Raw genomic sequence first — 23,292 nt, 5'->3', positions numbered from 1 at the left:
CTTTGTGTATTTGAGAGGTTCCTTTTCATTGCCATAACCGACAGATCATGAACTGTGTGCACATCACGTATTGGTGTATGGGATGGCATATGTATACAGGTGTATTCTTTCCTGAGAAGCATGGCATATCTAACCAACATACTTCCCTTGCAGGCATGGCTTGCTTTGATGGGGTACACTACATCTACTGCATTGGATGATTTGCTGTTTTCTTTTTCCCTTCTATAATTATTGTTTGGTGATACAGGTCTGTTATGGCAGATTCAGCGGTGATGTGTTGGCAAGTTCTGCTTCTCCAAACATTGCATGGGTATGTACCTAGTCTTATTTGATCTTGATCTAGTGAAAATGCAAATCTGGTCATGGACCATGCTATGTGTATTTGCTGCTTGCATGTATTTAAGGCAGTTTCCTTGAAATGTCTCTCATCTGATCATTTCTGTTGAGTATTGTTTGTAGATCCTCAACAGTGCTATTGGATTATGTCAGTGCTGGGTGATAATTGCCACTCAAGTGTATTAGTCCTGTAGTTCATCTATCTTTGTATCATAGCCGATGGCTCTGGGTGTTTTCTATCCATGATTGAATTCCCAGCGAAGTGATACTTTTGCAAGAAAGATATTTTGCCTGTAGCTACGAGGCTGTTATTTGTGGCTTAGATGAAAACATGTCACGTGATGGGATTTGTTCCTGTCTGTTGGTTTCTTGCATACAGCTGTTCCAAGGAGGCCATTCTTTTTATAGTTAGTGCCTTCTATTGAATTGTGGGTGAGTATACAACTATTGAGTTCTATGATTGACCTGGGCTAGGTGATTATATTGCTACTCACCTTTTGCAGGAATACATGGCATGCAGCTTTTCCAACTTCACATGGAATGCTCAACTAAAGTGAGGTGACATCCAAGAGGGCCACAAATGCATTCATAGGTACACGTGGCAAGAGGAGCACATCTTTTGTCAAAAGACATTCTTGTGCAAAGAGATATCCTAAAGAAATCCTATCCACCTTCCCCATGAACTGTATACCTGCTATTGAGTAACATTAACCTATCTAACAAATCCTCCTAACTCCTTTAAGTATGCACACACTTTAAATAGCAAGCCTTCTTTTGTACATGAGTGCAATCCATGCATTACGTTGACGTCGCTTGCTCTTAGTGTACAGTGTTTAAATAAATGGATGCCAACATTTGAAATTGGAACAACAAACTCATTTTAACACTGGAATATAGGGCCAGCAATAAACATAATCAACTTGGTGATGATGGGTATGCAACATTTGAGATGCGAGGCGTAGACAGAGTAGGGCCTGAGCAGGCACGGCCCACCCAAAACCTGTAAATGCCCACTCAGCAGCGCTGTGGGGACATTTACAAATGTTTATGTCACTGTGTTGGGCCCAACTACATGAGCTTCAGACCCCACGTGTTAGACAATCTCAGCTACGCCTCTGCCTACATCTAGAGTGGCAGTTGGTGATGCTAGTTCCTCCCCTACCAAACGAACAGGATCATGACTCTCTCCAACACTCTTCAACAGTTACAACAGGCCCCTGATTAGCTTATTGGATGAGCTGGGTGTGCAGTATACTAACTATGCAGACGACACCCAGATCGTCCTTGAGCTTAGTGGAACCTACATACAGGACTCAGCTGCCATTAATAAAATCTATTATGCACTCCAGATGTGATGGCTGATTATTCACTAGCCCTAAATAGTGATAAGACTGCGCTCCTGATCGTAGCTTTCGGCCAACGACTTAAGAAACTAAATCCAGCCTATTGCAGCTTCTGTATCGCTGGCAACAACATCAACGTCTTTAAGAATGTGAAGACGCTAAGTGTATTTCTCGATGCAGAACTTACTATGAAGACTCAGTTTTCACACATTCAATCTTCTTGTGGATATACTACCAAGCTACTGAATCGTATTTGTTCGTTCATTTCAGTCAGCTACTGTTCTCTGCTAGCCACATCACTAGTAAACTCTATCCTTTAAATGCCAATGAAAGCCCAAAGTACCGCAAGGATTTCTTAAAACCACACATATCGGGAAGACAGCTGCGATCCCTGGACAATCCGACCCTGTACCAACCCAGATATAAGTTGGTCAAGTTTGGAGGCACACTGTTTGATGTCCAGGCTCTGTTATTATGGAATGTTTTACCTGGACCCATAAAATCGGCAGCTAACCTTGGCCTCTTCAATAAACAGCTCAAACACCATCTTTTCAATCTCAACCCTGACTAAATATGCAGCCTATGCAGCAGCCCATCCCTGGTTTTGAATCTTGTCTGCCATGTCTTTTATTTTTATGTTTTTTGTGTGCCCTGAGGCCCATGGGCATGTTAGCGTGCTACAATAAATAATATAATAATAATAATGTGTTAGTCATGCAAGTTTCTCCTACTCAATTTAGGCCTTATCAATAACATGTAACACTTATGGAGACATCTAAAAACAATGTATTGATGAGGCAGGGACACCAATATTTTTAAAATCATGAGCTATTGTTTCTAGACTATTTTAATCTTTTTGTAGTGTGACTTTTTGTTGCCTAGCAGATGATCTCTGGTGTTTAGATCTGGTCTCATTAATATGACGTAGCATTTGGGAAGAAATATGCAGAAGAATAATCCAGCGCTGGAAGAGATGATGCTAAAGACCTCCACGGCCACCATGTTTTTTCCCTGCGTGCTCAGATATCCTGGCACGAATGACAGCCACACACTGAGGAATACAAGCATGCTGAAGGTGATCCACTTGGCCTCGTTAAATGCATCTGGCAACTTCCGCGCTAGAAAGGCCACTGAGAGGCTGACACAAGCCAACAACCCCATGTATCCCAGCATACACCATAAGGCAGTCTGAGAGCATTCATTGCACTGCAGGATGATGGTCCCAGTCTTTAACTTCATGTTATTCTCTGGGAAAGGTGGGCAGACCACCAGCCAAGTGGCACAAATGAGGACTTGTCCAATGGTGCAACCAGACACCGTAATCACAGGAACTCGAGGACCCAGCCACCTCCTCATGTTACCACCTGGCTTTGTGGCTTTAAAGGCAATGACCACTATGATAGTTTTGGCCAAAACACAAGACACACAGAGAACAAATATGATGCCAAAGGCAGGCTGACGTAGTAAGCAGGTAATAGTCTGAGGTTCTCCAATAAAGAGAAAGGAGCAGAGAAAGCTGAGCAGGAGGGCCCCTAGGAGAAGGTAGGTGAGTGCCCGGTTGTTGGCTTTGACAACTGGAGTGTTTGCATACTTGAGGAAGATGATCAAGGTGGCCATCGTCTTCATTGAACAACAAATCACTACTGATGACAGCAAAAGACCCAGCAGCTCTGCATATGAGAGGAATTCTAATCTCTTTGGAAGGCATTTGCTTCTCTTGTCATTGGACCATTGACTTTTTGGACAGGGCCAGCATTTACTTGAACCTGGAATAGAAGTAAACATTTAAGAAATGTGTTGTTAAGAGGGAACACAATTTTGTATTTTTGCCTATTTGATGTACAGTACATTTTGCACACCTCTTCCTCTACTAAACAATTTAACTGAACTCACTTTCTGTTTGTTTTGGCATATAACTGGTGCAGTATTGCCACACGATAAAAACACTAGTGAATTTAAAAACAACACATCATTATATGAATAGTTAGAGTGGTGGGAATTGTGTAATGCAAACATGACTCCATTATATAATTTGATCCTATAGCAGAGATAATAAATTAACACATGTTGTGCAGAGCCTTCACTCTATTAATGAGAGTCCCATCATCTGGCATTAACAGAAATTATGGCAAATAATTATAGGGAGAGTTTTCTTTTTCAATTTAAAGTGGCATGCTTGAATGTATGTATGTATGTATGTATGTATGTATTTATTTATTTATTTAGTTATTTATTGGTCGCTTGTTAGGCAATTATATAAGAAGTAAATACTGTTTCAAAGCGTCCACCGGGCAACAGGGAGAAGCAGGGAGAAACAATAAAAATACATAAAAATATTAAATACAGTGGGGGGGGGCAAGACATACCTACTATACCTTGTGTGTGCAGTGCAGAAGGGAGAGGGATTGGGATAGGTGCTGTGGTGCTCATGGGTGAGCAACAGTAGTGAGCAACATGAAGTGCAATGTAGGGTAAGTGCAAGACTCCATTGTTGGAAGGTGAGCCGAGGCAAGTGCTGAGGCATTTCAGTGTGGGAGGTCAGGGCCCTGAGGATGCATAAGGGCCCTGAACACCAAATCATCAAACTGTGAGATTAGCAGAGAAGAGAGGGAGGGAAGAAGGCAGAGGAAAAGTGGAAGGTCTTGAGGATCTTCTGGAATTTAAGAAAGTCCTGCTCAAGATTAAGAGGGAGGAGGAGGCTGCTCCAAAGAAGGGAGCAGGCTGAGGAAAGCGATCGACCTTCTGCCCTCTGTTTAGCAAAACCCTTTACAGATGGGAATGGGAGTGGGAATATTTAGTAAGAGAGAGTTAGATATGCAGTCCCTGGGCTTGATGCCAAGGATAAGTCTTGCTGCCCGATTCTGGATTAGCTGGAGGGGAAGAAAGTAGTTTCAGGAGGAGGCTATTGCAATAGTCAAGCCTAGAGAGAACCAGTGCTCGGCTAACATTGAGCTTCTCAGGGAAGTTGAGAAAAAGTAGAATTCCTTTCAGAAGGAAGAGCTAAAGTTGGACTTCTTGACAATGTCCTGAGTGTGAGGGAGGAAGGAAAGAGAGGAGTCAAAGATGGCGCTGAGGTTTCTGGTTTCAGAAGAGAGAGCATGGGGAGGGCCCATGGAAGAAGGCCAGATGGAAGGGTAGACGTAGGATGCAGGGGTCCCAATCAGAAGGATCTCTGTTTTGCTGCAGTTGAGGCAGAGATCATTGGAAGCGCACCAGTCCTGGATGGCAGAAAAGCAGTCAGGGATGATGAAAGGTGCAAGAGGGTCAGCAGGAAGTTTGAAGAAGAGTTGTGTGTCATCAGCATGACACTGGAAGTAGGGGGGGAAGGAGGAGATGAGGGGTGCCAGATAAGTAAGGTAGATGTTAAAGAGCCACAGCAAGAGAATAGAGCCCTGGGGGACACCACAGGTATAGAAGGAAGTAGGAGAGGAAAAGGTGCCCAGAATGACTTGGGAAGAGTGGTCAGTTAGGAAGGAGGTCAGCCATTCAAGTGCCCACTCTGAGATACCAAAGGTGTCATGGAGCCTTTGTATGAGGATGGAGTGGTTGACCGTGTCAAATGCAGAGGAGAGATCAAGAAGGATGAGTACAGCGAGGGAGTTGGAATTCAGGCATGCAAGCAGTTCTTCACAGGTGTTCAGAAGAGCAGTTTCCAGACCTCTGGATGCTCGGACTCCAGATTGATGGTCGCAGAGACTGCCAACAGGTTCAGTGTGAGAGTTGAGTTGGGACACAGCCAACTTCTCCAGCATTTTCCCCAGGAAGGGGGTGATGGGGATGGGGCGGTAGTTGGCAGGACAGAAATGGTCTGCGATTGTTTTTTTTTAAGGAGGGGGTGCCGAAGGGTGTGTTTGAGGGAGGTGGGGAAAGAACCTGAAGCAAAGGAGTAGTTACAGAGATCAGCGATGCAGGGGCAAAAGAGCTAATGTTGTCCTTGATGGTTATGGATGATCAAGGGGAAACCTGTTTGCAAGAGACCTTCATGGAGCGGACAACTCTGGTTACTTCTTCCGGTGAGACAAGTGTGAAGGAGAAGGAGGAAGGAGGAGGGTGAGTGGCCAAGGGAGACACAGGGGGAGGGATGGGTTGGTAGAGTGAGTTACAAGGTTGTTAAGCATGTCCTGAGTATTGGTTGTGAAATGAGTGGGGAGTGCTTTGCAGAGGGCCCAAGAAGGCATAGGGAAGGAGGATACTGTGGAAGGGTTGACAAGTTCCCTGCACATTTTGAAAAGTTCAGCCGTGTTGTTGGCTGAGCCAGATACCTGTACCTGAATGTTTGCCCTTTTCATGGCACAGATAGAGAGTCTGTATTGCCTTTGGAACAGGCGACAGGCCAGTTTGTCAGAGGATGAGCCTGCAGTTTGCCACTTCTGTTTTGCAGCTCTGCATTTTCGTTTCAGGTCTGCAAGTTTAGAGCCATACCAAGTGTAAACATCTTCGCCAAGCAATTATCAGATCTGTTTATATGAAGAGGAGAACTGGGGGGCTGAATATTGAACAAATTCATAAAACGAGCGTGGCAGCGTGCGTCTTGCTAAGCTGTCAATGTGGATGTGATAGTAACACCTTCCTATGTGGACAAATGCATCTATGTTGTATAATCATCAGTGAAGTTGAATCGTTTCAGCAACCATAATTAGCAACCGTCGCCTATGCAGAGCATTCTGTGAGCAGAATAAGGGGAAGATCACACTAACTGGATGACACATTTCAAAGGATTTAGTGATGCATTCAAGCTGCACGGCTAAGTGCACGAGCAAAAACATGAATATACACCATACAATTAATATGATCCTTTATCCTGCCCTTAACATGGACATCTGAATTAGTTTACTCAGTTGTAGAAGGCTAAAACACCTTAATCCAGTGGTGTTTAAACTGGGGGGCTGGAGCCCCTACTGGGCTCTGAAGTATGTCCAGGAGAGTGTGGGGACGTGGCGGACAGACTCTTTTAAAATTTATTAAAAAGACTTGTTTTAATATAAAATATAATCAGATTTTCTACTGTTTATGTTTTTCTATTAAAAGCAGTCACCGTAATCCTTTTTTAAAAAGCCTGCCCACCCTGGGGGGAGCCGAAACAATATTTTTAGTCAAAGGGGGCGGGTGGTATGAAAACGTTTGAATATGCCTTAATCTTAAAAAGACATTGGGCCTCATTACTATAGTGGTGGTAAGGCAACAATGGCGCCGGTAGTGCTACTGGCGCCGTTGTTACCATGCCGCCACATTACGAGTTCTGCTTGCGGGTGCCGGTCTGCACGCCCTGTCAGACCAGGCGTGCAGACCGGCACCCACGAGCAGAACTGGATGGTAGCAACGGTACCGTTATGAACGGTACCGCTGCTACCATCCTCCCTATTCCCATTGAGCCCTATGGGGACTCAAATGGGAATGGGGACGTACCGGCTCCTGGTCCCTCGCAAGGGGAATTACCGGGCCCGTCAAGGTCGGAATGGTCCAGTAATTCCCCTTTCGCGGAACCCGGAGCTGGACCCGAGTTTGGGGGTAGCCATGCCATCATTAAGGGCATGGCTACCTCCAACCTCGTAATGAGGCCCATTGCCAATTGAAGGATAATTCATACACTCTTACAATAAAAAAGAAGCTTGCAGAATAAAGGAGACAGTCTACCTAGGCCTGTGGTCTTTAAACTGTGGGGTTTGATGCACTGGGAGGGCATGAAGGATGGTAGGGGGGACATATTTGAACTTAATGGGGGGCTAGTTAACAATATGCTTACTCAAGAGGGGGTCTCAGCATACAAAAGTTTGAATAAAACTAACCTAGGCAATAGTGTGTCCCATTGGTATTTTCATGGAAGCTGCATAAAATTGGCAGAAGAATCTTCTGCAGTTCAGCGTTCAAAATTAAAATAGGTGTCACAAGGACCTGGGAGCCCTTGTCGTTTGCAAAAGGCAGTTTTTGCTCAAAAGATGAACGACGACTCGGACTTGCTTTTTGACTATTTTTATTTATTTAAAACAATCATAAACCGCTGTTATTATTTTTACATTTGCACACGTGTGAGGGTGCTTAGCCAATCAGGTCACTGGAACAGCGGGCAGGAAAACACATTCTCTGCCCACTGCTTCCAGCCACCTGAGGCCCTTCCCTGGGTGGCATAATTTTCTTTTATGTCGGGAGGCAACAGAGATTCTCTCCCTTTTGTCTCCCCACCCCCAGTTTCCCCCAGAACAATCCCCTTCCCCTTTGCCTGCCCCTCCCTCCCGACTTACTTGCTGGGTCTAGGTACTCCTCCTAACTGCCGGCCAACACCACAGAAATGGAAAAGGGACTTAAGGGCCTCATTACAAGTTGGGGGTATTCCAGCGGTAAATCCAACAGAGTACCACCCAATGGAATTACAGTTACCCCCACTTGGTCTGGCAGAATTAACGCTGAATTACTAGAGGCGGTGGCAGAGTTAATCCCCATTTTTGAGTGTCCCTTGGACTCTATGGGGCATTTTCATTAAAATTACTGCCGACAAAATTGCAGCTGCTGCAATTCTGCCAATGTTGCCACTTTTCAGTAGAAAGTGGGAGGATTTACCTCCAGCATGATGTTAAAGGTAAATCCCCCTCTCCAGGGCCATACTAGTAGTATGGCGGTGCAGGAAAAATGGCAGTAAAGCCCTAGTCCCTTTGCCCTATGACGGCAGGTATCTTTTTTTCATTTTTTATTCGTTTGGATGCATAAGTAATGCCAATCTTCTGTCTGAAACAATATAGAACATTTGCACCCCAAATGGCTTTCACCCCTGCTGTAGGGGGCATACACAGCCTTTAATGGCCCACAGTCCTTGCTGAGGCCCTTGTTTCGCTCAGGCCTACATGGGCTCAGGCTGGTAGATTGGTGGGCAGTTAAAGGCAATTCCCGCCCCCACAGCGGGAGTGAAAGTGCTAATCTGATACTGTTACAACAGCGTGAAAGGAGAATTCGTGTGCCCTGTGTTTTATAAAAATGAAAAAAGCGAGATATATTAATTCTCTAATGGCCTGGAGGTATGGGTTCTTAGAGTATAACTCCTATATACACATTATAAACCTAAGAAGACACCTACGGCTATAGCAGTTTAGATGGATGAGTGAACCTTTCAAAGCCTAAGGGCCTCATTACGAGTATGGAGGTAGCAATGGTGCTATTAGCGCGATGGCTGCCTCCATATCGGCTCCAATACCGGGTTCCTGCAATGAGGACTTACCGTGTCATTCCGACATAGTAGTACCTGGTAATTCCTCCTTGCAGGAACCCATCCACATTCCCATTTGAACCCCCATAGGGCTCAATGGGAATGGTGAGGGAGGTAATAACGGGCACATTACAAACGGCCCGTTATTAGCTCCCTCTTCCCCTCGCGGGACCCGCCAGCAGGGTCCCGCAAAGGGAACCTCGTAATTGTGCATGCCGTAATGAAGGGTGCTGGTCCCGTACCAGCACCCTTCATTACATGAGCGCACGCTTCGTAATGAGGCCCTAAGTGTGTTTTATGACAGTCCATTCCACATAGGCCAATTTATATTAATCGCAATTTACAGATCGGATCAAAACTCCAAACGTCTACTTGACAGCAATACATTCTGTTTGGTTTAGGTGCCCGTCCGTTATTGCTGCTTGTTACTGTTTTGGAAGAGGAATGATATAAGAAACTGTTTATTCTCAGGTTGGGCGGGATGGGCCCCGCCAGCCCAAGTGGAAGTACCCCGAGCAAAGAGAGCTCTTTACGAACGGGCGGGATGCAACCTAGTATTAATACTATCAGCACTCCAGAATGTTGTGCAGGATTAAAAAAAAAAAAATGATTCCGTTTGACTGGGGCACGCACATCTGTGCACCCCTTCATCAATGATTTCCATTATAAATTTGACCACCTCCGATATGCGCCAGAGCCCTGGTAGTGAGTCCCTTTTCACTCTCTATGGTGCCCCTAAGGAACAAAAGGAGTGCAATGTAGAAGAGGGAGGTGCTATCGTGGGGAGATTTTTTATCAAGTGAGCGGGGTGCTCTTGGGTGCTGTGGAGGGGGAGGGCGCAGGGGACTTCAAGAGCAGATTTGCGCCTCAGGGTAAGCCAGAAGTCCCAGGGGGAGATTGGCATCCATAGCACCTCCCGCTGAATATTGGATGCAATTGTAGCAACTGTACGTGCATGTCCACCTGACTGGCTGTCTCTTCTGTGCCAGCTACTAATATTAGTGTGTTTAGCGATTATGATATTATGCCGTTTCCAAACTATCTGAACACAACGTGGCTGTTATGTCTTACTGATTTCCGTCATATTGGCTTTATGTGTAGAAATGAATGCACCGGTCTTGTTGCATAGTAAACGGTGCTGAGCCAGCAATATGAGGGTTTGAGCAATAATAGTTTTCTATCACTACATTGACAGTAAACATATATTTCACAGTCTTTGAACCGAATGTAACATGTAGAGAGATGGGAATTGTTAAGAGGCATGATTGGAGCAGTACTACTGACAACTTAACACAACTATTGAATGCATTGGGCCTCATTAGGACCCAGGCGTTAAGGGATTAATGGCGCCTTAAAGGCTGCGGCGCCGTTAACCCCTTAACGCTTTTCTACAAGGTCCCTTTGCGGCTCCCGACCTGAACGGCTGGTCTGGACCCGCCGTTAAAGGAGGGACCCGCAAAGGGACCTTCATGGCAATTATGCTACCTCAGTGTGCGGTACCGTAATTGCCGCCTTCCCCATTCCCATTGAGCCCTATGGGGCAAAAATGGGAATGGGGAAGGGCCATGGAGAAAGGGGGAATTACCGCCCCACCAACCTTGGAATGGGGTGGTAATTCCCCCTTTCTCCATGGCGGACTCCGGCATGGCCCATGGTGCTAATAGCACCATGGTTTAGTGCCGGAGTACTAATGAGGGCCATTGTGTTGACTGCTCCCTAATGGGAGACTAACAATTTGCCCAAGAGATGAATGTGGGGGGCCAATTAGCCACAGGTCCAGCAAATTCTAAACAGTGAGCAGGTTTTAGCAGGGTAATGAAGAAGCTTAAGCAGCACTGAGTGCCTACTAATACAGAAATTCCTGCCATTGGGCCTCATTAGGACCCAGGCGTTAAGGGGTTAACGGCGCCGTAAAAGGTGTCGCCGCCGTTAAACCCTTTACGCCTTATTACGAGGTCCCTTTGCGGGATCCAACCTTAACGGCTGGTCTAGACCAGCTGTTAAAGTAGGGGCCCGTAAAGGGACTCTCGAGGTAAGTACGGTACCGCAATTTGCGTTACCGCACTTACCGCCTTCACCATTCCCATTATGCCCTATGGGGCGAAAATGGGAATGGGGAAGGGCCATGGTGGCATGGGGAATTACCGCCCCGGCAACCTTGGAATGGGGTGGCAATTCCCCATTCAACCAGGGCGGACTCCGGCATCGACCATGGTGCTATTAGCACCATGGTTTTCCGCCGGAGTCCTAATGAGGCCCATTGTATTAGGCAGATGAGAGACACAAGAGAGGAATAGCAGGCAACAGCAGACAATTATAGGATGAAGAATTAAAATAAGAATGAGACGCTGTGATACACTCGGGGCTGGGCGTTACATAAATGCAATAAATACAAATAAACAGACACTGAACTTTTGGAATAATCAAATCCAATCAAAATGTAGATTCCATTAGTCTTCCTGCTTCTCAAATTTAGAAATGTTAGGGTAGGTTAGATGGTCTATTTTACATTGCTGCATATATAAATTGTATATTATAGCATTATACATTTTAATTTCTCTTTTTATATCTCCAAAGGTGAACTCTACAGACTGGAAAATGTAGTGTATTTGCACACCTCTACTGCCACATGCTACAAATTATTCTAGGAGGAAAAAAGCTTGATTTCTATGCACTTACACAAGCCAAAATATTTCTGAGAGTAGATATCCCAACAGCGACTTCTTCCACCCACCTGTTTCATTTGATATCTCGCCTTCTGAACAACGGAAGCAATCAAAGCAGCAGGCTGGACGACCAACCTGGGTGGCTTTCCTGAAGCCTGCGTCACAGGTCTCGCTGCACGCAGATCTGGGTACCTGTGGGGAGGGATCAGGAAAAGATCAATGTTTTCATGATACGTTGATGAAATGATTGCAAAAAATCAAATAATGGCTCAAGTTTGTTCTATGTGAGTGAAAGGATTTTGGGCAAATTAAAATATATGTAGATGGCAATACAGAAAGTTTTCAGATTTTTTTCGATACAATTCTGTATCCGATAAATATTTGGGTGGCTGCCAGATACATAAAAAAGAAATCTGAAGTTTGCGTCATAATTTTAATCTGCCAGAATTGGGGAAATAAACCACTTGTGTGGATTATGTAAAACAAAGTTTTAGCACTAAGGGGCTGGCCATGTATATGTTGAATATTAGGGATCCCAATGTGCACAGATGTATTCTGCATTTGAGAGTAGAGCAACTCCCTACTTGGTCACGTCTTGACGCCCGTTTTGCAATTCCCAGACAGGAGAGACTCTGTTGATTATGTGATATAGAGACGGAGACCCCCAGACATTTATTAACGGGTTACCTAGTTCTAAACAACATCTATCGGAAAGGTTTTGGAGGTTACAAGAGTATTAACAATATAAGAGGAGCGCCATCATGGGCATATATGTATTCTGTGCAAAATACATACTTGAGTTATAATCTATATTCAATGAAAAAACTTTGTTAAAGGACGTTATGGTTAATTTACGCTCCTAAAAACCTCTGAAATTCAGTGAAAAAACTTTGTTAAAGGGACGTTATGGTTCCAAGTAAAACCAAAAACCCTGTGAAATTCGCCAGTTATGGTAAGCTAAGCAACCATAACACGCGCCACCACAGTGCACTGCTAAAACTAAATCCCAGGACATCAAAGATGACATCACAAATGTCATTGATGACATCACTGATGACATCACATGTGCATTTACCTTTCATGAAAAGTCTGTACATGGGATTCTTATTGTAATGTTAATAAATGTAGTGTCAAGGATCATTGGAATAAATATCATGAGGTACGTAGTGCATTAATCAATTAATTAATCCAAATAGCATTTTATTATGAAGTTTTTTCCAATATACTAACGTACACATGTAGTAACATAGGCATAGTTTGGAGGAGACATGATGAAGATGCAATATTAATAATCTTGCCATGTTAAATACTAAAATTATAAATGCTTTCTTATTAGAGTTTTGCATACTGTGAAACATTTAATAAGTACCTAATAAAACCCACTTACTACATTATTGCACTACTGCACACAAAACACAAACAGACAACTACACATACAAATATGAGCATATACAGGGAAAGTGAAGTAATCTAACTGATTACCTTCATGCAGAGAAATGATTGCTCTGCTTTAAAGCTACTACTTCCCTGTGTATAACTATCACATATTGTGACTAGGCCCTGAGGAAAGTAGCATAATTGCAATGTGTACAAATATGAGCATATCCAGGGAAAGTACAGTAATAAAAAAACAACAGAACTATAAGACATTGTTGATAACCTTACTAATCATCTTCATACATAGAAAGCATTGCTTTCTTCCAAGTCTGTGTGTTCCCCTTTGTATATGTTTCATATGCTGTGAGTGGACCCTAAGTGAATTACTGTAAGTGCATATTTGAAGTATAAGTCTACAAATATAGTACTTTTTGAATTTTTAGTTCCTGACTGTTATTGGCCTAGATATATCAGCAAAGGAAAAAAGAGTGAGCCAGACATGTGATGTCATCAGTGCTGTCATCAATGACATTTGTGATGTCATCTTTGATGTCCTGGGTGTAAGTCTTAGCAGTGCACCGTGGTGGCGCGAGTTATGGTTGCTTAGCTTACCATAACTGGCGAATTTCAGGGGTTTTTCGGTTTTACTTGGAACCATAACGTCCCTTTAACAAAGTTTTTTCACTGAATTTCATAGGCTTTTAGTAGCGCAACTTAACCATAACGTCCCCTTAACAAAGTTTTTTCACTGAATTTCATAGGTTTTTAGTAGCGCAACTTAACCATAACGTCCCTTTAACAAAGTTTTTTCATTGAATTTCATAGGTTTTTATTAGTGCAGCTTAACCATAATGTCCCCTTAACAAAGTTTCTTCATTGAATTTCATAGGTTTTTATTAGTGCAACTTAACCAAAACGTCCCTTTAACAACGTTTTTTTTCAGTGAATTTCATGGGTTTTTACCAGTGCATGCTATTTTCCTACAACTTAGTAAAATCATACTTACCCAATATAGCAATATTTGTGTCCCATTTACAAAGTGTCACCTTAAAACTCTGCCATTTCCCACCTTCCGGAATCATTTTTAACACTTCTATCCACATTTTGCAAGTAATTCAACTTGTTTTGCATCCGTAAAAGTCTACGAAAATCTGACTTCATAGCGGACCTTCCGGACAGTGCCACATGGCCATACGCTGGCGCGGGGCATGATGACGTGTCCGAGAACCCGTCCGCACTTCACGATAAGATCTCTGCTTCACAGACAGTTCAGAACTGCATTTTCTACTGATCTAGGAACTAGATCTAAAATTTCCATTTGCACAGCTCCAACACCTATTTGTACTCATTATCCATTAACAATCTAGTACACAGTAAATACCTTTAGGAAAACTGCTATTTATCTTAAAATGGCATCAGCTAATGCCATCTCTCCTCCCCAAAAGCCACCACCACTGCTGTAATCAAGGAGCATGAGAAACACTGCCCCTACCTTAGGAATAACATACGCGCAACATTTTCCCTTGTCCACCTACCACTCCATATTAGTGTTTGGTTCCCCTTCTCTCATTTCCCTCCCCACCTTTTGTTCTCAACTCTCCTGCCAAAAAAAATACATCCAAAAACAACAAAAGACATATTCCTTTAGGAAACACCTTTCACAGTTAAAAAGATAGAACTAAAAAAACATGTATAGACTCCATCTACTTTATATTTCTCAGTAAAGTACATAAACTCAATAGGATTTTCCAACATTTCCATTTGCATTTTGTGTTATGCTAATGGGTATATTGTGGTTCATCCTCCGTTTCAGGGACTGGATTGGTGGATACCGGCCCAGCAGCCCAGTTTATCAGCCAAAGCGAAACGAGGGTAGATAACAAGGTCTCTGGACCATTATCCCCCCATTCCAGCCCCTGAAATGGGGGATGAAGGCCATTAGCACCATACAGGCCCCTCTTCACTTTCCAGAAGTCGAAAAGAGGACCCTATGACCATATTACCACAAGCACATTTTTCTTTCAGATCTATCCTAATTTTGAATAACTTTACCACAAAGCCAGTCCCAGGTGGACATGGCCACTTGAATCCTATGCGCTGTCCCTTGTGGTCATGGTCAGTAGCCAGATTGTCTGGATCATGACCTTATTATATAATTAGATAAGAATTATAAATTGTAAAAGACAAAAAATGTAATGTTTTTTTATTATGATGACATTTTTATGGTATTATATTTGTAGTGTTTAAGGTTTATGTTTTAAGCACAAACACTTTAATGAAATAAATACAGAATGATTGCAGTAACGCTTTGAGTAAGGTAAGGTTACAACTATTGATCCAATACAAATGGACAAAATAGTTGTGTCCCAAATCCTCACTGCTTACTATTAATGCAATGAATTCACTGATACTTATCACTGTATTATCACATAGATTTAAATAAAGAATCAGTAGCTGCATAAAGGGTATCTTTACAGAATGGCTGAGTCATGTCCTTTGCTCGTATCTTCACACTTTTCAGTTGTTATGAGAGAGCTGTCCTAGACCCAGGCACAGGCATATCGTATTGATGTTTAGTTACTGATTTTCAGATTACTTAACAACAGTGGTGTTGCTAGGTCTGGAAACGATCCGGGGCTATGCTGATGTCGGAACTGTCGAGACTGGGGGCTGGATAGCCTTTTGGTTGTAGCTCCTGAGATTCTATCCGGGGCTACAACCAAAAGACCAGGGCCTTATCCCCCTTAGCCCCCCCCTAGCAACGCCTCTGCTTAACACTACCGTAAAATGGCTCATTTCAGCCCTGTAGAGCAGTGTATGTTAGTGAAGCTTGTAGATAAGATAGCATACATGGAAATACTTTGCAAAGAATGAGGATGGTGGAAGAGATTCAGAAAAGACTTAGACATAAAATAGAACAGCAAGATCAGGGTGCAGAAATAACTGCGGCAAGACAAAATAAATCATCAAGGGTCATATGTGCAACCCATCCATGTCTTATTGTCCATATCTCATGGAGAATCATCATTAGACCTCCAGAGAATCTTGATAATAGTAGTTCTGACGCTCATTCTCATTGGAGTTTATTTAAATGTGGATTCAGCTCCTATCTTTCTTAAAGCGAACTGAAACAGCCATGGCGAAATTGCTCATGCACTCGCCACACCGATATGTTGCTTTTCACATTGTCATCAAATTATTTGTGTAGGAAGTCATCATTAACAAAGCAAGGTGGATGTAGGTTTTACAGTAAAATGTAATTATACAAACATGGTGGCAGGCCAAAAGTGGGCGCTGCATGTGTTGCCCTAATGGTGGTGTGCGCAATGTCAAAAACCTGAGGTTTCTGGATTCTACACGATTTACCTGCCAATTTGGGAGAGCAGGCGGATATGCAGGAATAAAATGTGGACTATAAAAGGTCTGTCGGATAACATCATTCTATGGATCCTCAGCGACCAGCTTCCTTGAAATATTTGTTTTTCAGGAGATACTTTTGTTCAACATTCACTGTGTCTCTCTAAACATGAATGCTATGGAGAAACCCAGAAAGAAACGCTTATTTTAAGGAGAAGCCAAAGTTGCAGCCATCTTGTTTGGAAAGTAAAGGTTGTACTATACCTCAGAGGCGTGTGGGCCCCACCGGATGGCACTGTGATCAATAAGCATCTCATGTCCATTTGATGCCCTGGACTTGATGCTGCCGACCTTCACGTATTGTACACCACCATCAGGGCCTTCCTGCCAGTTGATGATGTCATACCGGTTTGAGGGATCACCGTGGTTGTCAAAGGACATCTCTTCACCTGCCTTGTTCTTAAAATGTACATTCTTCATGTAATGCAGGAGCTGGTGGTGGAAGGAGAAGGAGTTGCCTCAAAGAATATAGAGACAGCCTTAGAATCAGGTTCCAAATCATCAATAAACAAAACCTCTTCTGATCAGTCTAGGAGCATTAGAAAAACAAGTCATAGTAAATGACCACTCTGCAAAGATTACTATTACGACAGTTTGTAATTTCAGCAGTGTTATACGTATGTATTGCCTGACTATGTTTTGTGCATACAAGTGATCCAGTTGTCTTATCTCATTTCAAATATTGTTTGCATTGTGTTGGATTTTGTTGGAGTTTTTAAATTCTATAATTTGGGTCGCCAGCAATTAAACAATTACCCAGGGCTGTAATGTACCAATGGTGGTAAACATAGTACCATGCGTAACCTAGAGGAGAATTATGTCCTGCAGTGCTTGCCAATTACTTCCTGTGGAATCATCTCCATGCTTTTGCAAGCAAATATCCTCTTATGCAAAGGAGTGCATTCATCATATTGATGGCTGCAGAATCCCCTATTGCATAACTGTATTGTACAAGCGTATATTTCTGATATCATACAAAATGTTTCGGGCTATTCTCCAAATCCTCTTTTCTCAGCAATATGCGAAATCATGAAACAGATGGGACCTAAACATGCTGCTGTAGCATCTAATAGCACATAAGATTTATAAAGTGAAAAAACAACTCAAATAAAGATTTAAAAAAACAATCAGGACACATTTTTATGCATTCTAATACAAAGACCTTTCAAACATTGATTTCACAACTATTACTTTACATTTAATTTTGTTGTCTCTTTAATTCTTTGTAATACCATATTTCTATTAAAATAAGTAGTTCTTGAAAACTTGCCGCATACACCTAAACCTGTTGGGCATAAGTGGAAAATATGGCATTGCCAATTGATTAAGTTTTGTTGTGTTATACAACTCAATACTGTAATTAAATAATTATAGAAACTCTCTGAACAGTAAAGGTATTTCATGTCTTGGGCAGATGAAAACTGGCTTTGAGGCAGACTGAATTTTGCATATTTTAACCAATCCAGGGTTGGATAAAAAAAAATGATATATAAAAGATAACAATTGCATTACAAGATGGATGATTCACAGAGATTTTATGAGTAGGGATTTACTCTTTATATACAGAATGGGTGGGACTTTTGCACTCATAAAGAAGTTAATAAGAGAAGGGCAAGTCAGGAGTCAGTCAGAACTACTAACGGTAGCTTCTCTTTGAATGTAAAAGTTTCTCTGCAAGAGTTATTGTTGGTAACTTGTTTGTTTGCAATTTGGCCCTGAACCTTTATGTAGTGGGTTTGTTCATTCATTTCAGGATCATGTAGCTTGGCACTGATATGCAAAGACGCTAACAGTAGTAGGTGGGATTTACTACTGGAAAAAGTGGCATTTTACCCATGAGTAGGTCAACCTACATTTACAAAAGTATTTTCAATGATTCCCAAAATATTTTAGACTTATCTGTAGGTGTATAGTTTGGAGTAAGTTATGCCTAACTGCATAATTTATATTTATTTATTTATTTAGTTTTGTAAAGCGCACTAACAGCCCAAGGGCATCGAGGCGCTGTTGCATGAAATTGCGTTAGTTGCAGTAGGTTACTTTTGCACATGGTTACAGTGAGCGTGCCTACAGACAGAGTAGTTACATTCCTGTTACTTTGATACAGTAAACACATTACATTCTTTCGATGCAGGTTACTTTGGTCAAGGTTACATTGAACTTGTCACTCATAGTAAAGGGTGGATATACCAAAGGTTTTTTTAGATAAACAACCTTGTTTTCAGTGCTATATGTGTAACTTCCTCCAAGACCAGCAAATTTGGATGCACTTAGGAGCCTTTTAATGAGTTGAATTCACCATGGCGGAATCGGTATTATTATCGGTAAAATACCGGCGGCAACCATGGCGCTACTAGCGCCATGGTTACCGCCTGGGTCGTAATGAGGCCCCATGTATTCACAAAAAACACAATTGCCTTGGGAACCTTTAATGATTACAGTTACACCCCAACATTCAAAGTGTATGCGTGGCATGTGAGATGTTAAAGCCAATAGGTGTGTACTTTATCTAAATGTGTTGATCTATTCAATGTACACCACCACAAGAACAGTATAAAAAGCTCAACCTTCCCACTCTTGATAACATCTAACAGATGCACACTCTTCTACCTAAGTGCGGTTCCATGTGTTAATATCCCTGCAAAAATACCGCGATACAAAAATATTGCCATATTTTTACGGTGATATCAAGGCATGGAACCTGCAGAGGACACCGCTGCATTATTTTTAAAGGAGCACCTGCAAATAAGTAAAAGAGATCACACTCTTTAGGGTTTGCCTGCCATGCTATTTAAACTAAACCAATAGAGCAATACATCTCATTAATAGAGATGACTACCAAATATTCCAACAACTCCATGCCAATGACCTTAAATTAAAAGCACCGCTCTCGCATAAACAGTCGCCCTATACCTCTAATTGACTAACATATTCATCTATTTTGCTTTTACACTGCTCACGTAAACAGCCTACGCACATGACAGCAATTAGCTTCTGAACATACTCCATTAACAGAGAAACACCATCACTCACCTCTGTAGCACTATCACACACTCTATGCTAGTTGCTAACTAGGCCCTTGCAGTTCTGGCTTTTAGTGGCTGATATTGGGCTACCACTTCTGGATGAAACACACACCCAAGAGCCACTTCCCACCTAGAATGGCACTGACAGTGACGATTTGAGTATGTCCTACCGATATCAACACCGTAAGATACACCCATTCTTCACCCTCTATTCAATGAACATCCCCCTCTAACCTCCCACTTTTTGCAGGGGCACATCCAAAGAGGCTGACAAAATGGCAGAAGTGTGGCTGTCAATCCTTTTCAATACGAAGAATAATATTGTTGGCCTGACTTTGTAGGATCAGTAACTTGGGGGATTGTTCCACTGACTGATATCCATCCTTTTAGATTGCTGTAACACCATAGTTCAGTTCTTTGAAAACTCTGAATTACAGTTCAATGTAAACGGAGGGTTCTCTCTGTTGCTCAGAGATAATTGTTACCTAAGGTATCACTTTGGATAAAGAATGATAATTCAAGATCATTGCAACCTGATAAGCAGCCCTGCAACATGTGATTCTGCTTGTAGAAGCAGCCTGACTGAAAGTCTGTCCCTTTAGCTGGGTCGATAGCACTGCTGCCTGACTCCTGAACCTGTACATGTGTATGTGACCAGGCATACAGTTCTGCAGTCTAACAAAAGAGTCACTGCTGCTTCAGCCCATACCCTACAAATACTATGTAAACTGAGGAATAACACTGTTGTCTGAGAAGTGTTCATGTAAGGTGCATGTTCCTTTGGTATTGTTCTACTGTCTGTGGCCAGTGCATGTAATGTCAGTGTAGGGAAGGGGATAGGTCTGCTGTGTGAAACTTGTGCTTGTAACATCTGTGCAGCCTGAAAGTTGGCACCGCTGTTTGAGGCCAGAGCCTGATCTAACCCAGATGATTGGATGTTGGATACCAGTATATGCAATAAAGATAGCTTTGCAGCCAGAGGTTTAATGCTGGAAGAGATGGATAACCTTAAGAGTATTGATTATGTATTGAACCTTAAGCCAGTAAAATATGGACTCTGAGGAATAGCCCAGCAGCTGGCACCTGTATGTGTACAATCTGTTCAAACAGAAAGATTGCATGACATTACTTAGCTTTATATGTTTGCCATGGTTTGGGTTAGAGCCTACATACAACCTAAACGCCTCATGGGAACTACCTATAAATTGTAGAAAAAACACAGGTTTAACACGTTAAACCAATACAAGAAACATCTAATTCGAAATTGAAAGCAAGAAACCATTACATTAATTGGGGCCTGCAATCAATCAGTTAAGATAGCAATTGTGCAGTAAATGTAACCATGCAGGATGGTCATTCCAGAAGAGAAAGGGCAAAAGCATGCGTTCTCAAATCTTGATGACAAAACCTACTGATTACATTTAGAAACATGGATTCAGCCAGCATAGTAGTTAGTTGAAGGGACATGTTGACAGACTGAGCGCTTTATACCTCTCCTGAATACTGGACTATGTGGGGCACATATCTCTTGTACCTATCAGGATTTACTGAGATGGGCAAGTGGGGTTACATTTCCGCCCCCTTCCTTATTATCCACGATCTTGCAGCTTGGAAGCCACCAAAGCACTTGTACCAAAAGGCCCTTTTAAGCAGTGTTTGGACACCTTTCCTGTGTTCTTGCTTCAGGTAGGTTTAGATTTGAGCCCACCACCCCTCCTTCCCCCTTAAAACCAACCATGTTGAAGCTTGGAAGCCTCCTTCACAACTATCTTTGTTAATCCCCATTTAAATCTGATTTTTGTTAAACTACATTTGGGTCAATTTGGGAACATACGCACTTCCATTACAAGTGCCCGGGCATCAAAACTACATGGTAGATTGAGCTAAGGGTAGGAATAAATATCTGAACACTTTGTAAACCCCTTCTTCCCAGCCAGAGAAACCAAACACATTACATCACAGAGCTAGCGCCACAGATCATCCTTCATCCATTCCAACATTCCACCATATTCAGCAACAATTACAGCACCACAATCACCCAGACACAATCCAACTCCTTTCAAAACACAAATACCTCATAAACAGCACCACAAACCATGCCTCAACAATTGTACCCTCTGCATCAAACAAGAAAGACATATGCTTTGAAAGAGGCTGGCCAAATGAGCTGCTGTCCCGCCATCAGGACACTCCTAAACACTGCACAACAAGTACAACATGGCCATACCAAAGCCAAAAACACACTCTAACTACAAAAACTCGAATCTGCCACCAATTGCAAGTTACTCTCCAAACCACCATCCACCACTAGCTTGCTTCCATCCACCTCAGTATGAAACTCTCTCATTGACTTCTTCCACTCTAAAATACACTTTATCAGACAAGCCCTCTCATCTTCTGCCCAACCGTCACCCGCTTCTCCCAAACATTCCAACACATGGGCTCATCCCACCCTTTTGAACCTTCACATTATCATAACACTCATGGCCTAAACAAAATCAACACCCTTTCTGGATGTTACATTGACTCCTCAAGCTGCAGCAAACTGCATCACAGGTTTGGCTGCACTGGGTCAACATCATCAACTTTAGTCTCTCAAATAGTGCAATACCCTCTGCACACACAATTAGAAAATCCAATCATAGACTCCAGGCTTCCTGAACACTACTGTCCCATAACTCACAAGAATTATGGAACGCATCTCAAGCCAACTCCAACAGCATATCACCAACTCTTCAACACCTTTCAATCAGGTGTTCCACCCAGCCACAGCATCGAGAATGCAATGCTTCACATCATGGGTGACCTCCAAAATATCACTGACAAAGGCTGGGCGGCCTCCTAATACTCAACAGCCGTTGACGCCATCAGTAACACCATTCCCCTAGATATCCCATGCAATAGAAACAAACTCTCAGGCACCGTTCTCGATTGCTTTACCACCCTCCTCACTGACAGGACATACTGGTTCTCATTACGAGTGTGCCGGTCCAGTAACAACGGTGCTGCCAATTGTTACCGGACCGCCACACTCCAGGCCTGACCTGGCAGGCAGAACGGCAGCCGCCCACATACTTTCACGGAAGCACCGGCACCGTTGTTAACGGTGCCGGTGCTTCCGTCAACCCCATTCCAATTGAGTATTGTGGGGCTCAAATGGTAATGGGGATTAACGATTTTCCGGCACCTGACTTCCAGGAACACCAGGGTTGTAATCCCTCTGTGTTTCCATGAAGGCAGTCGCCCGAAAAATTCACAAGTCTGGTGTCAGCCTGCAGGTTTTAATGAGGCCCAGTGTGTCTCTACGTAACCCTATTGATATGACCCCACACAAGTAAAGTACAGTTTTCCTCAAGGATGCTCCCTACTAACCCTCTATTTCAACCTATTTGTGTGAATCCCTAGAACACATCCTGAGCAAAGGAATGTTGCATGCTATACAACAGCCATATCCTCTGCATGACCCATGGAGTGACATGAGGCGCAGCAAGCATGGCTGTGCAGATTCACTGTATGTGAAGCACATGCAACATGGCATTTAGCTACACCATGTGCTTTCACATACATAAGCAAATATCATGCCCCACGAAATTATCATATTAGTCCTTTATAGCCTTTGGCCATGCCATGTGTGCCGGCGCTCTAGGGCAGAATGTTACATGATTCACACAACTATCCATCAGTACCATCATAAACATGCCACTGTGGCCATCAATGCCCTCCTTTGCTGCTGTGCAATATGCCAGCATGTGGGAGGAGTTTGAAGTTGCGGGAGTGGCACACTGTGGCTCCTACTCATTTTAAGAGATGTCCCATGCAGCCTCTTGTTTTTCTCCACGCCAGGCATAGCCCCTTCTCCAGACTGCCCCCTGAGATCTCTCACAACTCACTTACCTGGTTTTGGGTCCTAGCACCACCAACGGCCACGCCAT

The 23,292-nt window shown here is 42.9% G+C and overlaps 1 protein-coding gene across 1 annotated transcript; it reads right to left on the bottom strand.

The window, feature by feature from the left end:
* Window positions 1–2,516: 2,516 nt before the first annotated feature.
* On the bottom strand, window positions 2,517–23,292 carry LOC138470389 (vomeronasal type-2 receptor 26-like). Its single transcript, XM_069609035.1, has 4 exons — window positions 23,255–23,292; window positions 16,884–16,966; window positions 11,609–11,743; window positions 2,517–3,445 (listed from the first exon to the last, which is right to left on the bottom strand). Exons 1-4 carry the CDS (start codon window positions 23,290–23,292, stop codon window positions 2,517–2,519), a joined length of 1,185 nt encoding a protein of 394 aa, XP_069465136.1.

This window comes from Ambystoma mexicanum, chromosome 1p (genome assembly GCF_040938575.1).
Source record: "Ambystoma mexicanum isolate Mex_15411 chromosome 1p, UKY_AmexF1_1, whole genome shotgun sequence".
Taxonomy (NCBI): domain Eukaryota; kingdom Metazoa; phylum Chordata; class Amphibia; order Caudata; family Ambystomatidae; genus Ambystoma; species Ambystoma mexicanum.
The sequence above is the reverse complement of the archived record's forward strand: the minus strand, read 5'-3'. Positions and strand labels throughout refer to the sequence as shown.